The sequence below is a fragment of the Aotus nancymaae genome, unplaced genomic scaffold (assembly GCF_030222135.1).
Source record: "Aotus nancymaae isolate 86718 unplaced genomic scaffold, 86718_ANA_hifiasm-v0.15.2.pri h1tg000019l, whole genome shotgun sequence".
Classification (NCBI taxonomy): domain Eukaryota; kingdom Metazoa; phylum Chordata; class Mammalia; order Primates; family Aotidae; genus Aotus; species Aotus nancymaae.
The window spans coordinates 1,464,217-1,489,254 of record NW_026988431.1 but is presented as its reverse complement, the minus strand read 5'-3'; the positions used below and the strand labels follow the sequence as shown (position 1 = coordinate 1,489,254).

The following is a 25,038-nucleotide window of genomic DNA, read 5'->3' as shown; positions in this document are numbered from 1 at the left end:
CCAAAAAAGTTGGGGAATAATATATATGAAAAATAATGGTTTTCAAAACATTTTGACTATGAGGTTGTAAAGGACAGTTATCCTTGTGGACAGAAAGCAAACAAGGCCCTTTAAAGTGGCTTATACAGCCAGGCAGTCTGGCTTCTCCCTGCCTCGTGGGTCTCCTTCTTATCCCCTGCTCTTTCTGCTCAAGCCACACTGAAGATATGTTCATCCCTCACACTCACCAAAATTCCTCTCCCCACAGGGCCTTTGCACCTGCTTTTCCCTTCACCTTGTTAACTTCCTTTTTTTTTTTCTTTTTTGAGACAGAGTCTCCCTCTGTCATCCAGGCTGGAGTGCAGTGGTGCAATTTCGGCTCACTGCAACTTCCACCTCCCAGGTTCAAGTGATTCTCCCACGTCAGCCTCCCAAGGAGCTGGAATTACAGGCACCCGCCACTATGCCCAGCTAATTTTTGTATTTTTAGTAGAGGTGAGATTTCACCATGTTAGCCAGCCTGGTTTCAAACTCCTGACCTCAGGTGATCCACTCACCTCGGCCTCCCAAAGTGCTGGGATTAGAGGCGTGAGCCACCGCGCCCAGCCAGCACGTTGTTGACTTCCACCCATCCTTCAGATCTCAGCTTTCTCAGGCTTTCCCTGACCTCCTGACCAGGTCCAGGTCACATCCTTCAAATACGTACTCTCAAAACAATATTTTATGTTCTTTCTACCTCTCATTCATCATAACAACAAACTAAATGTGTATGTGTGTATATATATATACATATATATATTCAAATGCATACACACACATATGACTTTTGATTAATGTTTGTAGCCTCATTGTTCTACGTTTATTTTCATTCTCTATTGAATCAACTTCCAGCGTAATACATTCCTAGCTAGTTGATAAATAGGCAAATCAGTGAATGCAACTCTGATTTGAAGTGACTTGCAAAATCATTAACAACTAATACGGCACAGATACTTCTTATTCAGTATTGAATCCAGCTGTAAACAACCAGGATGACCATACATATGAACAGCTAGTACATATTAGCCCTGACTAGATGGTAGTACCAAACTTTCTAACATGAACTTACTGCCTCCCTTCTGATCTATTGTATTTCCAGTGCACTCCAGCCTGGGCGACAGAGTGAGACCCTGTTTCAAAATAAATTAATAAGTAAGAAATAATACTTTTGTTTGTTTGTTTGAGATGTATTCTTGCTCTGTCTCCAGGCTGGAGTGCAGTGGCGTAATCTTGGCTCACTGCAACCTCCACCTATGAGGTTCAAGCGATCCTCCTGCCTCAGTCTCCCAAGTAGCTGGGATTACAGGTGCCCACCACCACGCCTGGCTAATTTTTTGTGTTTTTAGTAGAGACAGGGTTTCACTATGTTGGCCAGGCTGGTCTTGAACTCCTGACCTTGTGATCTGCCCACCTCAGCCTGCCAAAGTCCTGTGATTACAGGCATGATCTACAAGCCTGGCAATAAAAAAATTTTTTTTAAAAAGACAAATCGTGGTCAGTTTGCTTCTTTCTGCCCATGGATGCCACCGAAGAAGCATCGTTAAAGTCTCTCTTCTCCCTGCGATCATGTCTAAGTCAGAGTCTCCTAAAGAGCCAGAGCAGCTGAGGAAGCTCTTCATTGGAGGGTTGAGCTTTGAAACAACCGATGGGAGACTGAGGAGCCATTTTGAGCAATGGGGAACGCTCACAGAATGTGTGGTAATGAGAGATCCAAACACCAAGCGATCCAGGGGCTTTGGGTTCGTCACGTATGCAACTGTGGAGGAGGTGGATGCAGCCACGAATGCAAGGCCACAGAAAGTGGATGGAAGAGTTGTGGAACCAAAGAGAGCTGTCTCAAGAGAAGATTCTCAAAGACCAGGTGCCCACCTAACTGCGAAAAAAATATTCACTGGTGGCATTAAAGAAGACACTGAAGAAGATCACCTAAGAGATTATTTTGAACAGTATGGAAAAATTGAAGTGATTGAAATCATGACTGACAGAGGCAGTGGCAAGAAAAGGGGCTTTGCCTTTGTAACCTTTGACGACCATGACTCTGCGGATAAGATTGTTATTCAGAAATACCATACTGTGAATGGCCACAACTGTGAAGTTGGGAAAGCCCTGTCAAAGCAAGAGATGGCTAGTGCTTCATCCAGCCAAAGAGGTCGAAGTGGTTCTGGAGACTTTGGTGGTGGTCGTGGAGGTGGTTTCGGTGGGAACGACAACTTTGGTCGTGGAGGAAACTTCAGTGGTCATGGTGGCTTTGGTGGCAGCCGTGGTGGTGGTGGATATGGTGGCAGTGGGAATGGCTATAATGGATTTGGTAATGATGGAGGCAATTTTGGAGGTGGTGGAAGCTACAATGATTTTGGCAGTTACAACAATCAGTCTTCAAATTTTGGACCCATGAAGGGAGGAAACTTTGGAGGCAGAAGCTTTGGCTCCTATGGTGGTGGCGGCCAATACTTTGCCAAACCACGAAACCAAGGTGGCTATGGCGGTTCCAGTAGCAGCAGTAGCTATGGCAGTGGCAGAAGATTTTAACTAGAAAACAAAGCTTAGCAGGAGAGGAGAGCCAGAGAAGTGACAGGGAAGCTACAGGTTACAACAGATTTGTGAACTCAGCCAAGCACAGTGGTGGCAGGGCCTAGCTGCTACAAAGAAGACATGATTTAGACAAATACTCATGTGTATGGGCAAAAAACTCGAGGGCTGTATTTGTGACTAATTGTATAACAGGTTTTCTTAGTTTCTGTTCTGTGGAAAGTGTAAAGCATTCCAACAAAGGGTTTTAATGTAGATTTTTTTCTTTTTCTTTTTCTTTTTTTTTTTGCACCCATGCTGTTGATTGCTAAATGTAATAGTCTGATCGTGACGCTGAATAAATGTCTTTTTCTTTAATGTGCTGTGTAAAGTTAGTCTACTCTGAAGCCATCTTGGTAAATTTTCCCAAACGTGTGAAGTTAGAATTGCTTCAGGGTGATGCCAGGTTCTATTTTGAATTTATATACAACCTGTTTGGGTGAAGAAGCCATTGTCTTCAGAAACCTTGGTGTAGTGGAACTAATGGTTACTGTTGTGACCTGAAGTTCACGATTAAAAGGGATTACCCAAGCAAAATCATGGAATTATTGGTTATAAAGATGATTATTGGCACATCCTATGCAATATATCTAAATTGAATAATGGTACCAGATAAAATTATACGTGGGAATGAAGCTTGTGTATCATCCATTATCATGTGTAATCAATAAACGATTTAATTCTCTCAAAAAAAAAAAGACAAATAGTATCCAAGCGTAGAGGCTTACACCTGTAATCCCAGTGCTTTGGGAGGCTGAGGCAAGAGGATCCCTTGAGCCCAGGAGTTTGGGACCAGCCTGGGCAACACAGTGAGCCCCATCTCTACAAAAAAAAAAATCAAAAAATTAACTAGCATTGTGGCACATGCCTGTGGTCCCAGCTACTCAGGAGGCTGAAGTGGGAGGATTGCTCAAGCCCAGGAAGTCAAGGCTGCAGTAAGTTATGATCACACCACTGCCCTCTAGCCTGGATGACAGAGTGAGACCCTGTCTCAAAAGAAAAAGACGAATAATCTGATTTTGGAAAAACTCTGCCAGGTGTGGTGGCACACGCCTGTAATCCCAGCTACCAACTACTTGGGAGGGTGAGGTGGGATGCCTGAGGTTGCAGTGAGCTATGATTGCACCACTGCACTCCAGCTTCAGGTGACACCCAACTATTAAAAAAAAAGACAAATAATTCAATTTTAAAATGGGCAAAGGACTTGAATAGACACTTCTCCAAAGAAAATATACAAATGGCCAACAAGCGCGTGAAGAGCTCAACATTATTGGCCATCAGGGAAATGCAAGACAATACCACACTAAGGCAGCACTTCACATTCTCCTCGGATAGCTATAATCAAAAATACAATAACAAGTGCTGGTGAGGATGTTGAGAAATAAAAATTCTCATACACTACTAGTGGGAACAGAAAATGCTAAAGCCACTGGAAAATAGTTTGGCAGTTCCCCCAAAAATCAAACAGTCATTCTATGGCCCAGCAATTCACTCGTAGCTATATATCCAAGAGAAAGCATATGTCCACTCAAAAACTTGCACATGAATGTTTACATAACATTATTTCATGGTAGTCGTATCACAATAACAACCCAAATTTCCATCAGCTGATGAACAGATAAACAGAATGTGACATATAATGTGATATATTCTTTTTTTTAATGTGATATATTCTTACAATAGTATATTATTTAGCTATAAAAAGGAATGAACTTTCGATACTTGCTACAATGTGGATGAATCCTGAAAACATTATGCCAAGTTAAAGAAGCTAGACAAGGCCAGGCATGGTGGCTCATGCCTATAATCCCAGAACTCTGGCAGGCTGAAGCAGGCAGATCATGAGGTCAGGAGTTCAGGAGCCTGACCAACATGGTGAAACCCATTTCTACTTAAAATACAAAAATTATGTAATTACAAAAATTAGCTGGATGTGGTGGTGCACACCTGTAATCCGAGCTACTCAGGAGGTTGAAGCAGGGGAATCACTTGAACCCAGGGGTCAGAGGTTGCAGTGAGCCGAGATCACGCCACTGCACTCCAGCCTGGGCAACAGAGGGAAGCTCCATCTCGAAAGAAGAAGAAAGAAAGAAAGAAAGAAAGAAAGAAAGAAAGAAAGAAAGAAAGAAAGAAAGAAGAAAGAAAGATAGAAAGAAAGAAAGAAAAAGAGAGAAAGAAAGAAAAGGAAAAGGGTCTTTCTTGGTCACCCAAGCTAGTGTGCAAAGTGCAGTGGCATGATCATAGCTCACTGCAGCCTCACATGCTCAAGTAATCCTCTTATATCAGCCTCCCAAGTAGCTGAGACCACAGGTGTGCACAACAACGCCTAGCTAATTTTTAAAGCTTTTGTAGAGACAGGATCTCACTATGGTGCCCAGGCTGGTCTCTAACTCCTGGGTTCAAGTGATCCTCCTACCTCTGCCTTCCAAAGTGCTGGGATTATAGGCATGAACCACCGTGACTGGCCCATTTGTGTGTGTGTGTGTGTGTGTCTGTGTGTGTGTGTGTGTGTCTGTGTGTCCATCTGTGTCTGTGTGTGATGAGAACACTTGAGATCTACTCTCAGCAAATTTCAAGTACAGAAGGACTTTTAAAAGTCCATGAAAAAACAGAATTTAAAAATATAAGCTTCACTTCTTAGCATAAGCTTCATTGAGTTCATTTACTTGTGAATGATGTTACCAGCCATTTAGTTCATCCCTAAAGAACTGAGGGGCCTGGGAATTTAACCATGTCAATGCATGTCTTTTTTACATTGTTAGCTGAAGAAAATGGGTGCCCTTTAAGAGTTTGTTTTTTTTTTTGAGATAGACTGTCCCTCTGTAGCCCAGTCTGGAGTGCAGTAGCACAATCTCGGCTCACTGCAACCTCCACATCCCAGGTTCAAGCCATTCTCGTGCCTCAGCCTCCCAAGTAGCTGGGATTACAGGTGTGTGCCACCACACCCGGCTAATTTTTGTGTTTTTAGTAGAGAGAGGGTTTTACCACGTACTAGCAAATTCTAGAGTCTAGAATGTAGTGGTTAAGATAATAGCCGTTCACCAGGCTTGTGGCTTGGGAAAGTGGATTAACAGCTGTGCCTCAGTTTCCTTGTGGCTTGGGAAAGTGGATTAACAGCCGTGCCTCAGTTTCCCTATCTATGAAATGGAGGATAAGAACCAACATAGATGTAACCACATGTGATAAAGTGAAAGGGAGACTAAGAAAATTTAAAAAAAGTAGTTCTGTTGTAGAATGTTCCCAACCGGACATAGCACTCACAGAATATGACCAATGTTCGTTGATAGTTTCACCGTGATCGTTTTGGACAAGACAGAAACAAGACCCTCCACAGCCACAAAAATGAGGACACACCCCCTTCTTCTAACATGAATAATTCTGCTTTTTTACCAGTGACGTCTCTAGCTTGCTTTCCTCCTCCTTCTGTTTCGATAAAACCAAGACTGAATTGCCTGCTTCCTGATGGCATCCAATTCAAATTTGGCCTCCTGCTTCCCAATCCCTTTACCACAAGCCCAAATTCTATAAGAGGTTCCTCCTAAATCATTTTTATTAAGAGGCTCCCTTCTACACTTCACGTTTGCCTTTTTATTATTTATTTCTTATTATTATTATTATTATTTTATTTTTTTGAGATGGAATTTCCCTCTTGTTGCCCAGGCTGGAGTGCAATGGCACGACCTCAGCTCACTGCAACCTCCACCTCCTGGGTTCAAGCGATTCTCCTGCCTCAGCCTTCCAAGTAGCTGGGATTACAGGCACCCAGGCACCCATCACAACGCCCAGCTAATTTTTGTATTTTTTTTTTTTTAGTAGAGACGGGCTTTCACCCTGTTGCCTAGGCTGGTCTAGAACTTCTGACCTTAGGTGATCCGCCTGCCTCAGCCTTTCAAAGAGCTGGGTTTACAGGAGTGAGCCACTGTGCCCAGCCAGGTGTGCCTTTTTATGGTGGGCACATATCCAATAGAAGTCATACTAGAGTATGAATATTGGCTTTATTCAAAATCGATAAAACATCCAAATGCTCAACAATTAAATGAATATATAAATTAAGGAGCCAGGCATGGTGTCTCATGCCTGTAATCCCAGCACTTTGGGAGGCCAAAGCAGGCAGATCACCTGAGTTCAGAAGTTCAAGACCAGACTGACCAACGTGGAGAAACCCTGTCTCTACTGCAAATACAAAATTAGCTGGGCATGGTGGCACATGCCTGTAATCTCAGCTACTTGGGAGGCTGAGGCAGAATTGCTTGAACCCGAAAGACAGAGGTTGTGGTGGGCTGAGATCTCGCCATTGCACTCCAGCCTGGATAACAAGAGCAAAACTCGGTCTCAAATAAAATAAAATAAAATTAATTAATTAAGGAATATTCACATAATGTAACATTATAATATATAATGAGAAACAAATACAACTTCACTCATTAACGTTGATGAATCTCATACTATTGAACAAAAGAAGCTAGACCCTAAAAAATGTATTGTATAATGTACATACATTAAGTTCAAAAGCAGGTGAAACTAATCCATAGTGTTAAATGTCAGCATAATGATTATCTTTGTGGAGAGATGGGAAGAGGCATGAGGGAAACTCCCAGGTACAGGTAAAGCTCTGTCCTTTCTCTGGGTGCTAGTTACATGTATGTGTTGAGTTGATGAAAAGTCAATAAGCTGTACTTATGATTCATGCACTTTTCTTTGTGTATCTCAGCCTGAATTAAAAAGTTTAAGAAAAAACAAATACTTTCTGTGAGTTTGTTTGTTTGAGACTGAGTCTCGCTCTGTCCTCCAGGCTGGAGTGCAGCAGTGCAGCCTTGGCTTACTGTAACCTTTGCCTCCCGAGTTCATGCAGTTCTCCTGCCTCAGCCACCCGAGTAGCTGGGATTACAGGCGCCCGCCACCACACCTGGCTAATTTTTGTATTTTTAGTAGAGATGAGATTTCACCATGTTGCCAGGCTGGTCATAAACTCCTGACCTCAAGTGATCTGCTTGCCTTGTCCTCCCAAAGTGCTGGGATTACAGGCTGGAGCCACCACACCCAGCCAAAAACAAATATTTTTTTAAAAAGAAAGTTTAAAACAACAACAAAAACAAAACAAACAAACAAACAGGTATAAATCTGAAAAACCTCCCAATTAACAAAGCTGGGACAATTTAAGCAACAAAATAATGTAGTATTGGAATGTAGCCAATATAAGATAAACATCCATGAATCCATACTGGTATAAATATATTATTGAATAGATAGCTAACTGAGGGAAAAGAGGCAAATTTCCCTTGGGGAAGATAATTTTTGTACATGCTCCCCACTGCAGGAGGTAGAGCTTAAATACCCCACCTTCCCACCTTGAGTGTGGGTTGCATTTATTGACTTGGTTACAAAGTAGAGTGGAAGAGTAGAAGTAACTGCACAGTGGAGAAAACTGGCAAGCACTACCTCAGAGAGGTAATTGAGGTTAACATGATCAGTGATGTCATTTTGACAGCATGTACCCTTGATTCTATGTGATGAGAATAGCCAGTCACCTGTGGTCTTCCTCCTAAACACCCAAAACCCCAATCTAACCATAAGAAAAACAATGGGCAAACCAAAATTGAAGCACATTCCACCAAATATCTGAGGAGTAACTCTTCAAAACTGTCAAGGTCATCAAAAACCAGGAGAATCTGCGAAACTGTCACAGTCAAAAATAGCCTAAGAAGACATCATGAATAAATGTAATGTGGTGTCCTGGACAGGATCCTGGAACAAAAACCAATATCAAAAACGACATTGAAAGAAAGCTGGTAAATCTGAAGAAAATGTGTAGTTTAGTTAGTAACAATGCATCAATCAAACTGGTTTCTTAGATGTGATCAGTGTACCATAGTAAAATAATTAAGATGTTCACAATCGGAGAAACCAGGTGAGGGGATAGGAACTCTAGGTGTCATCTTTGCAACTTTTCTGCACAACTACAACTATTCTAAAATAGAAAGCGTTTCTTTTTAAACGGGGATCCTCAACAGCGCCTCTCTCAAGGGGTGGTTGTGAGAAATCAGTGAGACAGTACAGGCCAAGTGCAGGGCTCAGTGCTTAGACATAAATGTCAGAGGTGATATTACAATCTTATGTAAAATTGAGGGACAAAAGTTCTGACACTTCGATGTTTTAATCACAATAAGTAAAAGACAGAGGAGCGTAGGTCCCACCGCGTCCACTGTGCGAACATCCAGAGATTCCAGCCAGAGCACGTCCGACCGGGGGCGGGGCGCGGAGGGGACGTCGGCGTGGGGCGGGGCCAGCAGCAGTTCCCACGCCGGCGCTGCAGGCGCGGCGGGCCACCGCCCCCGGAAGTAGTGGGTACCGGGACGCCGTGGGGCGGAAGCTGTGTACGGCGGGAGGCTGTGGCTCTGCCCGGGCGGGGACGCTGTTGCTGTTGCTAGACGACGCGAACTAGCTCTCGTCACTTCCTCAGCCCGCCGTCTGCCCACTCCCCAAGCCGGAACCCGGGGGCCCGGAGCCGGGGTAGGCACAGAGTTGTCCCCCGACGTTCAGGACAGCTGCCAGCCCGGCGGCGGGAGTCAGGGCCACGCCACCTGCAGGGAAGAACCCGAGCCGAAGCGGGAAGATGGCTGCAGACAAGCCTGCAGGTAGGACGCCAGCACCCCGAGCGACGAGACGGCTGGACCTGCGGGGCCGGGCAGACCCTGTTCTGAGAGGCGGCGGCGGGGCCCCGGGTGGGGACTCCAGGGCGACTTGAATTTGGGTGTGCATTTCTTTACCCCATCCTCTGTCTCGGCTGTCGCTAACGTGAGTCTTTGGGCCCCGGGTTCAATAGTTGTTTTACTCAAGTGCAGCATGAAGTCGCTACTGGCCGCCTTTGCCGTGCTCTCCAGAATAACTCTGGCCCAAAAAGCTTAAATGTATTTTGCCGCTTCGCAGACTTTTCGACTTCTTCGTGGGAGAAACAGACAAGAAAAAGTCACGCTAGAGCACATATCTGCCTATAATATCGCGTGGCTCACGCTGGGATTAACCTGGGCTGTTGTGGCCACATGTGGCTTCCTCTGGTCATTGACTCCTATGGGATTAACTTTGTAAAGACTATTTTTTTTTAATAGAGATGGGTGGGGGTCTCACTATGTTGCCCAGGCTGATCTCGAACTTCTGGGCTCTGCCAGCCAAAGTAAACCACTTACTTAAATAGGCATAAAATCCCATTGCCTCTCTACAGTCCGTGCTCCCAATATCTTGTGTTTGCAACTTAATTCCTCTAGTTCCTTGAAATTACTTAATCTCGATGGTTTTCTTATGGATTATTGCTCCCATTCCTAGAATCTTCTCCATTAAGGAATATAAAATTATTTCCTGACCATGTCCAGAATGTTCCCTGCAAGAAATTAATATTCTTTGTGGCATACAGGTTTTATTGGAAAGAACTTAAGTGACAGGATTTAAAAGTGATGGAACTTAGAATTTTTACAGTGAATTTAAAGAAAAAAATCTCAGCGTGCTGTGGATTTTAGTAGGTTCTGATCACAATAACTGACAAAGGAACTTCACTTGGAAATTAAACCAATTGTATTTTAGGTACAGAGGAATAAAAATCATTGGAGGATCTCTTCAGTAATCTTCTAAGAAGAAAAACAACGGAGGAAAGGCCTAGAGAGGGTATAAGGAATATGCTGTGAAATTTTAGATAGGTTGGTCAGGGAAGGCCTCTGGTGAGATGATATTTGAGTAGAGATCTGAAAGAAGTGAGGAAATGAGCCATATGGAATGGGGAAAGGTGGATGGGGGAGAGACTGTTAGGAAAAAGACATGGCCTGTTCAAGGCTGGACAAGGGGGCCAACATCTTCCTCCTTATTTTAGAATAGTGTCTGTGTTCCCCACATTTTCCATTCTTACTTGCTCAAACCATTGCACTTGCCCGAAATCACCTTTTTAGAAATAAAGCCCATCCAGTTTTCACATCCTCAGTCATAAAGCCTTCTACTTGTTCATTTATTCATTCATGAAGATTGAGTGTTGAATAATGGATATGACACACTCCCTGCCTTTGAAGATCTGCTGCTCAGTCCGTTTGAGGAGACAGACATATCCTAGTTGTATTCCTGTTTGGTAAGATCTGTGTAATGTGTGTAGTTGAAGAATAAGGTCCACAGTGATGAGGGGACTGTTGTTTTCATTGGCTTAAGTTTATAGGCCATGTTAAGGGAAACTTCCTGCTTAGATAGAGGGTTAAATTTATGTGAAGTAGGTGAGTATTTAGTGTGGCTCCCTTGAATCTCTGCTCATCTCCATCTTAACTGCTGTGTTTCTGGCCTTTATCTTTTAATATGATCTATGTCACATTAAGTAGTCTTCTCACTGGTGTTTGTCTCTCGTCTCTTTCTATCCCATCCATTTTCCTCACTGCAGCCCCCTCCACTTCTTCTATCCCTTAAGACATTCATTGAATCATGTCATTTCCCTTCCTATAAACTTTCTAAGACTGTACATGCTTTGGGCATTAAGTCATCATGCTTTTTATTTAATTTTTATTATTTTTTCTTTCTCTTTTTAAGTCCTCACTCTTTAATGCGATTTGTGGGCATCTTCAAAATCTATTTCCAGCTGGTTTTTCTGTATCAACCCACCCAGCTCTTTATATCAGAAATTACTGTTGCAAAACATTGTATTTTTTGAGCTTCTGGGCTGTAATGTCCTTTGTCTTCTCCATCTGGTGAACACTTTACTCATTCAAAGTCTATCTTACATGCCGCTTTCTCTCTGAGCTCATGAGGTCAGGATCTTTGTCACGGATGGTCTTGTGTGTGTGTGTTCATCATTAGGTAAGAAAAAAAGGTCATGAAAGGACTTAAGGTGAGTGACCTGATCACACTGACTGTTGTAAATGGTGGATTTAACTGAAGCAAGTCAGGAAGCCCAGAAACCACCTAAGACGAGTTAATATTGTGATATTAATTTATTCAGTAAATATTCACCAATGGCCTGTTTTTCCAGGTACTACTTTAGGGACTGGGCAGGAAGAAAACAAAGTCTCAGTTCTCCTGGAGCTTATGTAGTATGAAGGACAGATGAGCATGTAAACAAAGTGAAAAAATAAGATAATTTCAAGTTGTGATAAATACTGTGAAGACCAGGTGTGGTCGCTCACGCCTGTAACCCCAACACTTTGGGAGGCTGAGACAGGCGGATTATCTGAGGTCAGGAGTTCAAAACCAGCCTGGCCAACATGGTGAAACCCCATCTCTACTAAAAATACAAAAATTAGCTGGGCATGCTGGCATTCACCTGTTATCCCAGCTACTCAGGAGGCTGAGGCAGGAGAATTGCTTGAACCTGGGAGGTGGAGGTTGCAGTGAGCCGAGATTGCACCACTGCACTCCAGGCTGGGTGACAGAGTGAGACTCTCTCTCTCAAAAAAAAAACAAAAACCAACTAAAGAAAATAATTAGTAAGAGAGGCAGTTGCTCATGCCTGTAATCCTAGCACTTTGGGAGGTTGAAGTGAGAGGATTGCCTGAGGCCAGCAGTTTGAGACCAGCCTGGGCAGCATAGTGAGATCCTGACTCTAAAAAATCAAAAGGCAAACATGGTGTGTGCCTATAGTCTCAGCTCCTAGGGAGGCTGAGGTGGGAGGATTGCTTGTACCTAAGAGTTCAAGGCTGCAGTGAGCTATGATCACACCACTGCCTGGGCAACAGAATGAGACCCTCTCTCAAAAAAATAAAATAAAAATCAGTAAGAGACCCAGGCACGGTGGCTTACACCTGTAATCCCAGCACTTTGGGAGGCCAACGCAGGTGGATCACCTGAGGTCAGGAGTTCGAGACCAGCCTGGCCAATGTGGTGAAACACCATCTCTACTAGAAATTCAAAAATTAGCTGGGTGTGGTAGTGGGCGCCTGTAATCCCAGCTACTTGGAGGCTGAGGCAGGAGAATCACTTGAACCCTCGAAGTGGAGGTTGCAGTGAGCTGAGATCATGCCATTGCACTCCAGCCTGGGCAACAAGAGCAAAACTCTATCTCAAAGAAAAATAAAAAATAAAAATAAATAAAAAATTAGTGAGAGAATAGAGGATGACTGAAAGCAAAGGCCCTATTTTTCAGACAGATTGGTTAGAGAAAGGCTTTCTTAGAGTTGACATTTAAACAGAGACCCTAAGGATAAAGAGCCAGCTGTGTTGGGGAAGAACGATCCAGGTAAGAGGAGCAACAAATGTGCAGAACCCTTGCTTGGAAAATGTTTAAAGAACATCAAGCAGACCCCTTGAATACAAGCTCCTAGGACAGAGACTTTTGTCTTATATTAGTCGTGTTCTAGCACTAGTGTCAAGAACAGTATCTGACAAATAAGAGACACTCAACACGTAATTTAAGGCTGGATGCAGGTGCTCACACCTGTGGGAAGCTGAGGTGGGAAAATCGCTTGAGGCCAGGAGTTCAAGACCAGCCTAGGCAACATAGCCAGACTCATCTCCATAAAAAATAAAAATAGCCAACCATGGTGGTATTACCCTGAAGTCCTACCTACTCCATAGTCTGAGGTGGGAGGACAGTTGGAGCCCAGGATTTCCAGGTTGCAGTGAGCTATAATTGTGTCACCGTACTCTAGTCTGGGTGACAGTGAGACCCTATCTCAAACAAAAAACAAAACAGAAAGCCAGTACACATAATTTATAACATATTGAGGAAAGGTAGCGTGGCAAAAGATGAAGTCACAGTTGTGTCAGGAGCTAGTCTATGTTAGGTGTTACAGGCCATGGAGGGAGTTTGAATTCATTTTTAACTAATGGGAAGCCAGTGGGAGTTTTCAACAAGGGCATGATGGTGTGATCTGATTTACAGTTAACTGAGCCAGGTGAGGAATGATAAAGAATTAAGAATATGGGGTTTGAAATCAGATAGTCTAGATTTATCCTAGCTGTACTACTTGGTATTTGTGTGACACTGGGCAAATTTCAAGAAGCCTTTTTTTTAAGCTTCATTTTTCCTGTGTGTAGAATGAGAACGATAAAAGTATCTACCTCACAGATACAATAACAGGTTAAATGATAAAATCTCAGGCTTTACTTTTTTTTGTTCTTTTGTTTGTTTATTTGTTTTGAGACAGGATCTCACTCTGTCACCCATGTTGGAGTGCCGTGGTGCCATCATAGTTCACTGCAGCCTTGAACTCCTGGGCTCAAGTGATCCTCTTGCCTTAGCCTCTTGAGTAGTTAGGACTACAGGCATGTACCACCATACCCAGATAATTTTTAAATTTTTTGTAGACATGGGGTATTGCTGTTTTGCCTAGGCTGGTCTTGAACTCCTGGCCTCAAGCGATCCTCCCATCAGGTCCTGGCGTTTTCTAAATGCTGAATAAGGTTACTTTAGGGTAGAGGTGGGATGGAGGGGAGAGGTAAATGGGAGAAATGTTTAAAGATTGACATTGGCAGATTTTGGTGACTGATTAGAGAGCCGTTCTCCATCAAAAAGTGTATTAGTTGAGCCTCAGTTTCCACATTCATAAAAATGCGGATCCTAATAGCTTTCTATTATATTCGCTTCACACGGTTTTTAGCTTGTAAAGATCAACCGAGGTAGGTTGTATGAAAAGGCCACATTCTCTGGGAAGCAGAACTCAGTTAAGGTGGTACCTTTTTATCTGAAAGATACAAACCTGGGGTAGTGAAAGTGAGGGAGAGAAGGAGGTCAAGCAAAGCAAAGGAAGACGCAATACGTTATCCCTGGCTACTGCTTCACTTTGAGCTGTGAAGAGACATAGCAGGTCACTTACATGTGAGAATTTTCTGGAGGGATTTTGAGGAGAAACTTCAGAGAGAAAGGAGGGATGATTTATCTGTCTAGCTTCCTGCCACTTTTGGTTGGCAGTTGGTGAGGACTCACCCCATTGGAGGACTAATTTACCTGTGCTGCTGGGTTGGATGTTTTCCGGGTGGTGGATCACCCAGCTGATCCCACACCCTGAATTGTATTTCAACCAAATCCTACAGGGAGGAGTGTCTTAGGATATAGGTAGGTACACCAACCAAAAACCAAGAGGCAGTGGAAGGTTCACGAGGTTTGTGTCTCTATATAGTATGGAAAAGTCACGTGAAACCAGTGTCATTCTTGACCAAGGAAATGAATACCGACAGTGTTTTAGAATTTGTGTGTGTGTGTACTTTTTAGGGTTATTTGAAAGGAGAAAGTAGCTGGAGTTAGGACACAAAATCCCAAATTTGAAATTATCTGAGAATTTGCACTAGGAAGATGGTGGCAGTAGTAGTCTCAATAAGAAAAGATTGATAACATTATGAGGAAGGGAAAAACAGAACCAGATGAGTAATACTTAATTGATGTTGGCTGGGCATGGTGGCTCACCCCTGTAATCCCAGAACTTTGGGTGGCCGAGGTGGGCAGATCACCTGAGGTCAGGAGTTCGAGACCAACCTGGTCAACGTGGCAAAACCCTTTCTCTACAAAAATATGAAAAATTATCCTGGTGTGGTAGTGTGTGCCTGTAGTCCCAGCTACTCAGGAGGCTAAGGCAAGAGAATCGCGTGAACCTGGGAGGTGGAGTTTGCAGTGAGCCAAGATCGCACCACTGCACTTCAGGCTGTGCAGCAGAGGGAGAGACTCTATCTCAAAAAAAAAAAAAAAGAGAAATTCTAAGCCAGGATGACCAGAAAAACTGTAGAAAGAATGAACAAATGAGACTGTTTTAAGTCAAGACTTTTTATTTAGCCCAGCATGGTGGCTCACACCTGTAATCCTAGCACTTTGGGAGGCCAAGTGAGGTGGGTGGGTCACCTGAGGTCAGGAGTTTGAGACCAGCCTGGCGAACATAGTGAAATGTCGTCTGTACTAAAAATACAAAAACTAGCTGGGCATGGTGGCACCCCTGTAGTCCCAGCTACTCTGGAAACTGAGGCAGGAGAATCACTTTAATTCAGAAGGTGGAGGTTGCAGTGAGCCGAGATGGTGCCACTGCACTCCAGCCTGGGCAACAGAGCAAGACTCCTCAAAAAAAAAAAAAAAAAGTCCGTAAAACAAAATGTATAGGTTTTCTATCATACCTACCTACCTAGTCTCTCTTTCCACATAACTAGTACCAAAGTTGCCATTCTTTCACATTCTTTCTATTCCTACACAAGCTCACATTGACTTAAAATACACATTTTTAGGTCATCTATATATAATATATAAAGATGAGTAAGTATACTACAGCAACACTGTCCTGCCATTTGCTTTCTTCAAGGTCAAGTAAGGAATCTGTGCGTTATTTGGTGTTTTTTCAACTTTTTATTATGAATGATTTCAGAACACCTAAAAAATTAATAAAAAGAGTATATATCTACCCTTTGGTTCAACAACTGTTATATTTTACTCTATTTGCTTCCTCTGTCTTGAGCTATGACTTTTTCTTTTCTTTCCTTTCCTTTTCTTTTCTTTTTAGATGGAATCTCGCTCTGTTGCCCAGGCTAGAGTGCAGTGGCATGATCTCAGCTCACTGCAACGTCCACCTCCCGAGTTCAAGCGATTTCCTGCCTCAGCCTCCCAGGTAGCTGGGATTACAGGCACACGCTACCATGCCCAGCTAATTTTTGTATTTTTGGTAGACACAGGGTTTCACTATGTTGGTGAGGCTGGTTTCAAACTCCTGAACTCAAGTGATCTACCCTCCTTGGTCTCCCAAAGTGCTGACGTGAGCTACCACACCTGGCTCTAGCTTTGACTTTTAATGTCAAATCGTTTCAAAATAGGTTATAGACATCATAGCAATTGATCTCTAAATATTTCAACATGTATTTCTTAAAAATAGGGACATTCACCTACATAACCACCAATACCATTGCCATACTTTAGACAATTAATGTTTCAATATATTAAAAATTTCCCACTGGCCAGGCACCATGCCTCACACCTGTAATCCTAGCACTTTGGGAGGCTGAGGCAGGAGGGTTACTTGAGCTCAGGAGTTACAGACCAGTGTAGGCAACATGGTGAAACCCTGTCTCTACCAAAAATACAAAAAATTAGTGGTGGCACATGCCTGTAGTCCCACCTACTGGGGAGGCTGAGGTGGGAGGATCACTTGAGCCTGGGAGGCAGAGGTTGCAGTGAGCCGACATTACACCACTGCACTCCAGACTGGGTGACAGAGTGAGAACCTGTCTCAAAAAAAAAAAAAAAGCCAATTTCCCTCCAGACATGGTGGTTCATACTTATAAATCCTAGCACTTTGGGAGGCCGAGGTGGATGGATTGCTTGAACCTAGGAGTTCAAGACCAGCCTGGGCACCTGGTGAAACACTGTCTCTACAAAAAATACAGAAAGTTAGCTGGGTGTGGTGACATGTGCCTGTAGTCCTAGCTATGGCTATGTTTTTAAAAATTTATTTGTAGGCACAGGGTCCCAATATATTGCCCAGGCTGGTCTCAAACTCTTGGGCTGAAGGAATCCTCCCATCTTGGTCTCCCAGAGTACTGGGATTACAGGTGTGAGCCACTGTGCCCAGCTTTATCTCCTGTATTTTCTTAAACTGGAACTTATTTCTACAGGCTTGATTAGATTTAGGTTCAACATATTTTTGAGAGACGTTGTAGGTGATGGTATATACTTTATTTTCTGTATAAAGTACATAATGTCTGGTTATCCAGCATTAGTGATGCTGAATTTGATCAATTTGAGATGGTGACAGGAACATCTTTTTCCATTTGCAGTTAGAGGTCATTTATGGAGTAACTGGCATTTTGTAAATATCCACTGTTGTTGATTCTTTCCTTAATCAGTTGTATTGTTGAGGGTTACAAAATAATTTTTACCTAGTTCTATTATAGTTTCTACATTTGCTAGTGAATATTATTCTATAAAGAGTAGCTCTCCTGGGCTGGGTATGGTGGCTCATGCCTGTAATCCCAGCACTTTGGGAGTCCGAGGTGGGCAGACTGCTTGAGTCCAGGAGTTCAAGAGCAACCTGAGCAACATAAGGAGAGCCCGTCTCTACAAAAAGATTGAAAAAACTTAGTCAATGTGCTGCTGCGTGCCTGTAGTCCCAGCTACTTGGGAGGCTTAGGTAGGAAGGTCACTGGAGCCTAGGAAGTCAAGGCAGTGAGCCATGATCACACCACTGCACTCTAGCCTGAGCTACAAAGCAAGACCCTATCTCAACAACAAAAAAGAATAGCTTTCCTATATTGACTATTATTCTTCCCAGAAAGACATGTTAAATGCTAAAAGCTTAATTCATTCTTTTCAATTACCAGTTTTCAGAACAAGGAGTTAATGTAGTAGTGACCTATGTTTGATATTTAAAGTGTTTTGTTTTGTGTTTTGTTTTTTTTAATTTAATTAATTTTTTGAGGCAGGGTCTCATTCTGTTGCCCAGGCTGGAGTATAGTGGTGTGATCTTGGCTCACTGCAGCCTTGACCTCCCAGGCTCAAGTAATCCTCCCACCCCAACCTCCCAAGTAGCTGGGACTACAAGTGCACACCACCACACCTGGCCAGTTTTTCTATTTTTTGTAGAGACATGATTTTGCCATATCTCCTGGGCTGGTCTTAAACTCCTGGACTCAAGCGAACCTTCTGCCTCAACCTCCCAAAGTGCTGGGATTACAGGCGTGAGCCACTGTGCCCAGCTTCTTGAGTGTTTTTAATGTTAGAATTTAGAGTAATATATTGGTCTTTTTTTTTCTTTTTCTTTTTCTTTTTTTTTTTAAGATGGGGTTTCACCATGTTGGTCAGGCTGGTCTTGAACTCCCAACCTCAGGTGATCCGCCCGCTTTGGCCTCCAAAGTGCTTGGATTACAGGCGTAAGCCACCATGCCCGGACGGTCTTTTTTTTTTTTTTTTTTTTTTGAGACAGGGTCTCACTCTGTCACCCAGGCTGGAGTGCAGTGGCATGAACATTGCTCACTGCAACCTTGACTTCCCAGACTCAAGCGATCCTGCCACCTCAACCTCCAAGTAGCTGGGACTACAGGCATATGCCACCACGCCTGGCTAATTTTTGTATTTTTTGAAGAGATGGGGTTTCATCGTGTTGCCCAGTCTAGTCTTGAACTCTTGAACTCAAACCATCCTCCCATCTTGACCTCCCAAAGGGCTGGGATTATAGGTATAAGCCACCATGCCCAGCGCTTAAATTGGTCTTATGATTTCAATTTAAAATGTATAATTGACTGAATATAGATAAATACTTGGGAATTTAAATCGAAACCTCACTGTTTTTATATTATTTTGTGGACAGAGTACCTAAGGGTCACTATAGGTTTAATTTTTTAGGTTTACAAGTTATTTAAATTCTCAGGAAATTTTTTTTTTTCTTGACCACATGTTAGAGTACAAAAATTTTGATTTTTAAGTCAAACAATTACACTTGAAATTAAATACATTGTTTGGGTTTTGTTGGGGGGCGGTTTTGCAATAGTTCCCACTTGATAAAAATTTTTTTTAATTAAAAAAAAACTTTTGGTACTATACGCTTTCGGAGAAACTTCTCTAGTAACGAACTGTAGAAATGATCCCTGAAGGCGGGGTGCAGTGTCTCACTTTTTTCCCAAAGAAAAAAGAGATGTTAAAAGGAAAAAAAAAAAAAACGTAAAAGAAGAAACAATATCAACATGCTTTAAGGAAGCTAGGCGAAGCAGAACATTGCCACTACTGGTAAGTATTTTTGTTTTCGTATCTAAGAAAAGGAGTTTTTATGCATAGAAAAGACTGAGATTTACTTTAGTGTTTTTTTTTTTTTCTGAAGTGGAGTTTTGCTCTTGTTACCCAGACTGGAGTACAATGGCGCCATCTCGGCTCACCGCAACCTCTACCTCCCAGGTTCAAGCGATTCTCCTGCCTCAGCCTCCTGAGTGGCTGGGATTACAGGCATGTGCCACCACACCCTACTAATTTCGTATTTTTAGTAGAGACAGGGCTTCTCCCTGTTGGTCAGGCTTGTCTTGAACTCCTGACCTCAGGTGATCTGCCCACCTCCGCCTCCCAAAGTACTGGTATTACAGGCGTGAGCCACCACGCCCGGCTGATGAGATTTACTCTAGTTTTAAAATATTAATAATTTATTAAAGTTACAAATTCAAAAAGCCTAGATTTTACTTAAACTTTTACAGTGAATTTGTACAACTTATTCTACTTGGAAGTCTAATTTTAAAGGCCTGTGATGAATGTTTAAACTCATTTCAAAGTTCACCTTCAATATAACACCTTCAAACATAAAATATTAACTACTTAAAAAATTTCATCAAGACTGTGCTTTCAGGGATTGTTTCTTTTTGCAATGGTACGATCTTGGCTCACCGCAACCTCCACCTCCCAGATTCAAGCGGTTCTCCTGCCTCTGCCTTCCGAGTAGCTGGGATTACAGGCATCCACCACCGCGGCTGGCCTAATTTTTGTATTTTTAATAGAGATGGGATTTCACCATGCTGGCCAGGCTGGTCTGGAACTCCTGACCTCAGGTGATCCTCCTGCCTTGGCCTCCCAAAGTGTTGGGATTACAGGCTGAGCCACTGCGCCGGCCATGCTGATATTGTTGATTTGAATTTCTGTTCCTTTATTTCTGCACCACTGGGCAGGATGCTCAATTCTGTAGCATTGCTTTTTACGAATGGCTTATTCTTTGGACTGCAAAGTGTGTGCTTTCCCATTTCTCCAGCTCCTCTTGTCCAGCGTAAAGTGGAGGGAATGTGGTTTAGTGAATAAACCATTTGGGGTTTTGCTAAGTCAGGTATACTTGTTCAGATGATAGAAACCATGTGTGAGGTGTGTTAACCTAACTTTATGGTGACTTTCGTGTGCCTAAGTTGTTTTTCTTCTAAATGGCATCCTTAAGCTTTAAAACTTTCCTTCACAAGGGTATCATCGGTATTTTATGACTGTAATCATTGATTTCTTTAGGTCTTTTAACATCCCTTTTTTCTTTGGAAAAGTGTTCTTTTCTTGAACATCAGTGGAGCTGTATTTTGATGAGTGTAGCTTGTAGTCTCCTCCAATGAGATTTGAATGATTAACATTATGTATTGGAATGTCTCTGTGCTTTCAGTTAACTGATGGTTTTCAGTTTTGAAAACGTGATGCATTTCTTTTCTGTTTAGTTCAAACCTAAAGTCAATTGTTTAATTAGAAATGAAGTCTATTGGTGTAAAGACTTTCAAGGTTTTTGTGTCAAAGAGCTCTGTATGCACAGAAAGTCAACCATGTTCATTAGGCCAGAGTAGAAGGAAAGTCAAACTTATGGGTGAACGGTCACATACTCTTTCCATTGGCAATGGAGACTGCTTTTGGACAAATAAAGAAATGCTGTGGGATTATGTGTAGACTCTGTCTGGTAAGAAGTCAGTAGCTATAAATAATAAATGTTTTAAAAACATTTAAAAAACTGATTACAAAAACAAATACCCATTTCTGACAGAAAACTTGAGAAGTATACAAATATATGACAAGGAAAATAAAAATAATCCTGTCGAAGTGTGTGTGTGTGTGTGTGTGTGTGTGTGTGTGTGTGTGTGTGTGTATATATTTTAATGGGATCTCAGCTGGGTGTGGTGGCTCACACTGGTAATCCCAGCACTTTGGGTGGCTGAGGTGGGCAGATCATTTGAGATCAGGAGTTCAAAATCAGCCTGGACAACATGGTTAAACCCTGCCTCTACTAAAAATATAAAAATTAGCCAGGTGTGATGGTGGACGCCTGTAATCCCAGCTACTCAGTAGGCTGAGACAGGAGAATCACTTGAATCTGCAAGGCGGAGATTGCAGTGAGCCAGGATTGTGCCTCTGCCCTCCAGCCTGGGCGACAGAGTGAGACTCCATCTCAAAAAAAATAAGAAAGAAAGAAATGGAATCTCACTGATTGCTCAGGCTGGTAGTCATATACTGGACTCAAGCAATCCTCTCTCCTAAGCCTCTTGAGTAGTGAAGTGTGTGTTTTTTTTTAAATAGGCAATTTTTGGCCCGATACAGTGGCTCATGCCTGTAATCCCAGCACTTAGGGAGGCTGAGGCGGGCAGATCACGAGGTCAAGAGATCGACCCCATCTTTACTAAAAATACAAAAATTAGCTGAGCGTGGTGGCACACACCTGTGGTCCCACCTATTTGGGAGGCTGAGGCAGAAGAATCGTTTGAACCCAGGAGGCGGAGGTTGCAGTGAGCCAAGATTGCGCTACTGCACTCCAGCCTGGCAACAGAGCAAGACTCTGTCTCAAAAAATAAATAAATAGATAGATAGATAGATAATAAATAAATACATAAAAACAGGCAATTTTTATCCTGAACTTAAAGAACGTAGGTAAAATAATGGTTTTTGTTAGCACGTAAAAGGTTATTGAGCTCAGTTCTCTGAAACGTGTATAGAAATGGGAATTTCAGAGGCTCCTGTCAGCCTTAGAATCCAGCTTGCTTACTTACTTACTTACTTATTTAGAGATGGGGTCTCACTGTCACCCAAGCTGGAGTCTAGTGGCACAATCTCAGTTCACTGCAACCTCCACCTCAGCCTCCCAAGTAGCTGGGACTACAGGCATATGCCACCACACCCAGCTAATTTTTGTATTTTTAGTAGAGGGTTTTGCCATATTGCCCTGAGCTCGAGATCCACTTGCCTCAGCTTCCCAAAGTGCTTGGATTACAGACGTGAGCCCCTATGTCCAGCCCAGCTTATATATTTATATAAGATATATATGTATATGTATCTTAAAATTGGCTTCTCTCCTTTTCTGGAAAATTTTAGGAGACTTACTTTTTTTTTTTGAGGTGGAGTCTCGCTCTGTTGCCCAGACTGGAGTGCAATGGCGTGATCTCGGCTCACTGCAGCCTCTATCTCCCAGGTTCCAGTGATTCTCCTGCCTCTGCCTCCCAAGCAGCTGAGATTATAGGCATGCTCCACAACGTCTGGCTAATTTTTGTGTTTTTAGTAGAGACAAGGTTTAGTAGAGACAAGGTTTTTAGTAGAGACCATGTTGGCCAGGCTGTTCTCAAACTCCTGACCTCAGGTGATCCACCCGCCTCAGCCTCCCAAAGTGCTGGAATTATAGGTGTGAGCCACCACGCCCAGCCTGAGACTGGGGATTGATGACAGCAGTGGCCACACGAACTGCTCTGCTTTTAGTGGAGAATAGAAACTTAAAATTTTTAACACTTGGGTGAGTTGTTGGGTTTTGCCCTCTGCCCTGTATTTCTAAGGTACTCTCACAGTTGGGCCCAAAAGTCCCATTAAAGAATGTCATCTAATCTAGGGCATATTTTACTTATTTCTTTTATTCATATTTATTATTATTATTTTTGAGACAGGGTTTCACTCTGTCACCCAGGCTGGAGTGCAGTGGCATAACCATGGCTTACTGCAGCCTCAGCCTCCCAGGTTTCAGGATTATCCTACCTCAGCCCCTCAAGTAGCTGGTACTACAGGCACATGCCACTATGCCTGGCTAATTAAAGAAAAAAAAATTTTTTTTAATAGAGACAGGGTCTTGTTTTGTTGCCCAGGCTAGTCTCGAACTCCTGGGCTCAAGCAGTCTTCCTGGTTTGGCCTGCCAAAGTGCTGGGATTACAGGTGTGAGCCACTGTGCCCAGCCAAGGGGCATATTTTAGAAGAAGCTTTAGAATTAACTCGATGGCAAACTAAGAATTTTTGGCATTTAATTTAAATTTATTATGCTTCTTTCTGAGAGAAAACACATTTTTTTAAATGTTAGGTTTTCTGAAATCTTTAATAAAAGAAACATGAAAGGTATTTATAGTCTTTGTTAAAGTTTTATGGTGATGATATGTGGATTGAGGATTCTGTTTCCATCTAAATTTATAACTTGCTTTCTGAGGTCCTAAAGTCCTGTGTCCCATTTTTATATGTTTAAAAATAATTGGTCCTTATTGTTTGTCTGCACCTGACAGTTTTGCAAAACACATGTATTGGGTAAACAGTATGGTCTTGCAGTGAAACTCATTGTTACTGGCTTTCCAAAGAAAAAGCTGTTTACCATTGTCCTTTAAAACTGGCAAACTTTATTCACTTAACTCTTAGTTTTTCCTCCTCCCTGTTGTATGCTAAAGTGGAAATAAAATACTAATTTGACCTGCTAACTTTAATGATCAGAAGTAACACTTTTAATAAGCCCAAATACTGGAATGCCTTTTTTATAAGGCAGATAAGTTCTTAGATCTTAGATGAGTTGGTTTACATAAAAGTTAAAAGTATTACATTGTTATAAGTGGTGACTCTCAAAAGGGTGTTCAGTCTTCTGGGGGTTTCATAGTGATCTAAAGAGCTGTTTTATAGTCAAGTCACATGAAATCTAATTTTACTGTTAATTTTTATGTTTAAAGTACAGACATAAATATATTTTAAAAAATAAAACTACAGAAATTTTTAGTTGTTCTGGCAAAAGGAAATGGGGGAAGGGAGGTATGTTTATTTAGCATCTCCAATTAAAGACAGGCCAAAGAAAGACTGGACTGAAGATGTGGCTGATTCTAAGACTTGTGCTCTTTTAATTATGCCATATTACCTTCTTGGAAAAGGGAAGTTGGGAATCTTCACTGACTGCTGACATGTGCCAGGCTAGGACTTCCCAAAGTTAGTTCCGTTGACAACTGGTTATTTTATTTTTAGTTTATTAAGATGGGGTCTCACTCTACTGCCCAGGCTGGAGTGCTGTGGCATGATCTCAGCTCACTGTACCCTCCAGCTCCTGGGTTCAAGCAATCCTCCCACCTTCTCCTCTGGAGTAGTTGGGACTACAGATGCATACCACCATGCCCGGCTAATTTTTGTTTTTTTAATTTTTTTAAGAGATAGAGTGTCACTATGCTGCCCAGACTGGTTTTGAACTCCTGGGCTCAAGTGATCTGCCCACCTTGGCCTCCCAAAATGCTGAGACTACAGGTGTGAGCCACCACACCCTGCCAGATTCTTTGAGATGCCCCTGGAATTAGGTGTCTAGGCAGTTATTGAAAAGTGCCAAGATCACAAGTGCACATACAGTTTGATGAATTCTCACACAATGAACACTCCTGTGGATCACTACTAACACCCTAGAAACTCCTCTCGTGTGTCTTGCAGTTACTAGCCTACCGAAGGTAACTACTCATCTGACTTTTAAAACCTTATATTAGTTTTGGACAGACATTTAAAAATAAAACTTTTTTAAAAACTAATCCGTGCTCATTGTAAAAATATAATGATTAAGAGGAGTATAAAGGAAAGTAAAATCTTTCCCTCCTCCATCCTACTCCCCAGAGGTAACCAACCACTAATAGTTTGATGTGTATCCTTGTAGACTTTATTCTATACATATTCAGAGATACATATTTTTGTATATATTTTTACAAAACATGGAATTCAGTTGTGTAAAGCAGTTTGCAATCTGTTTCTTTTATTTAACAACATGTTGTAGATATTTTTCCATGTCAAATTATGTAGACTTAATAACTGTTAATGTGCCATTGTATCCCTATACCATG

At 42.3% G+C, this 25,038-nt stretch overlaps 2 protein-coding genes across 3 annotated transcripts in view; both read left to right on the top strand.

Annotated features, from left to right (window-relative positions):
* Positions 1 to 1,584: 1,584 nt before the first annotated feature.
* LOC135275846 (heterogeneous nuclear ribonucleoprotein A1-like) lies at positions 1,585 to 2,731 on the top strand. The gene has a single exon (XM_064378502.1). The coding sequence runs from the start codon at positions 1,585 to 1,587 to the stop codon at positions 2,545 to 2,547; it is 963 nt and encodes a 320-aa protein (XP_064234572.1). The 3' UTR covers positions 2,548 to 2,731.
* Positions 2,732 to 8,926: 6,195 nt separating this feature from the next.
* Positions 8,927 to 25,038, top strand: part of CNOT10 (CCR4-NOT transcription complex subunit 10) — a 92,397-nt gene continuing 76,285 nt past the window's right edge. The window contains exon 1 of one of the 2 annotated variants that reach the window (XM_012435572.2): positions 8,927 to 9,221. In XM_012435572.2, the coding sequence (XP_012290995.1) occupies positions 9,200 to 9,221 (22 nt within the window). In that variant the 5' untranslated portion in view covers positions 8,927 to 9,199. The remainder of the gene's footprint in view (positions 9,222 to 25,038) is intronic. The other variant, XR_010343430.1, reaches the window with a different exon arrangement.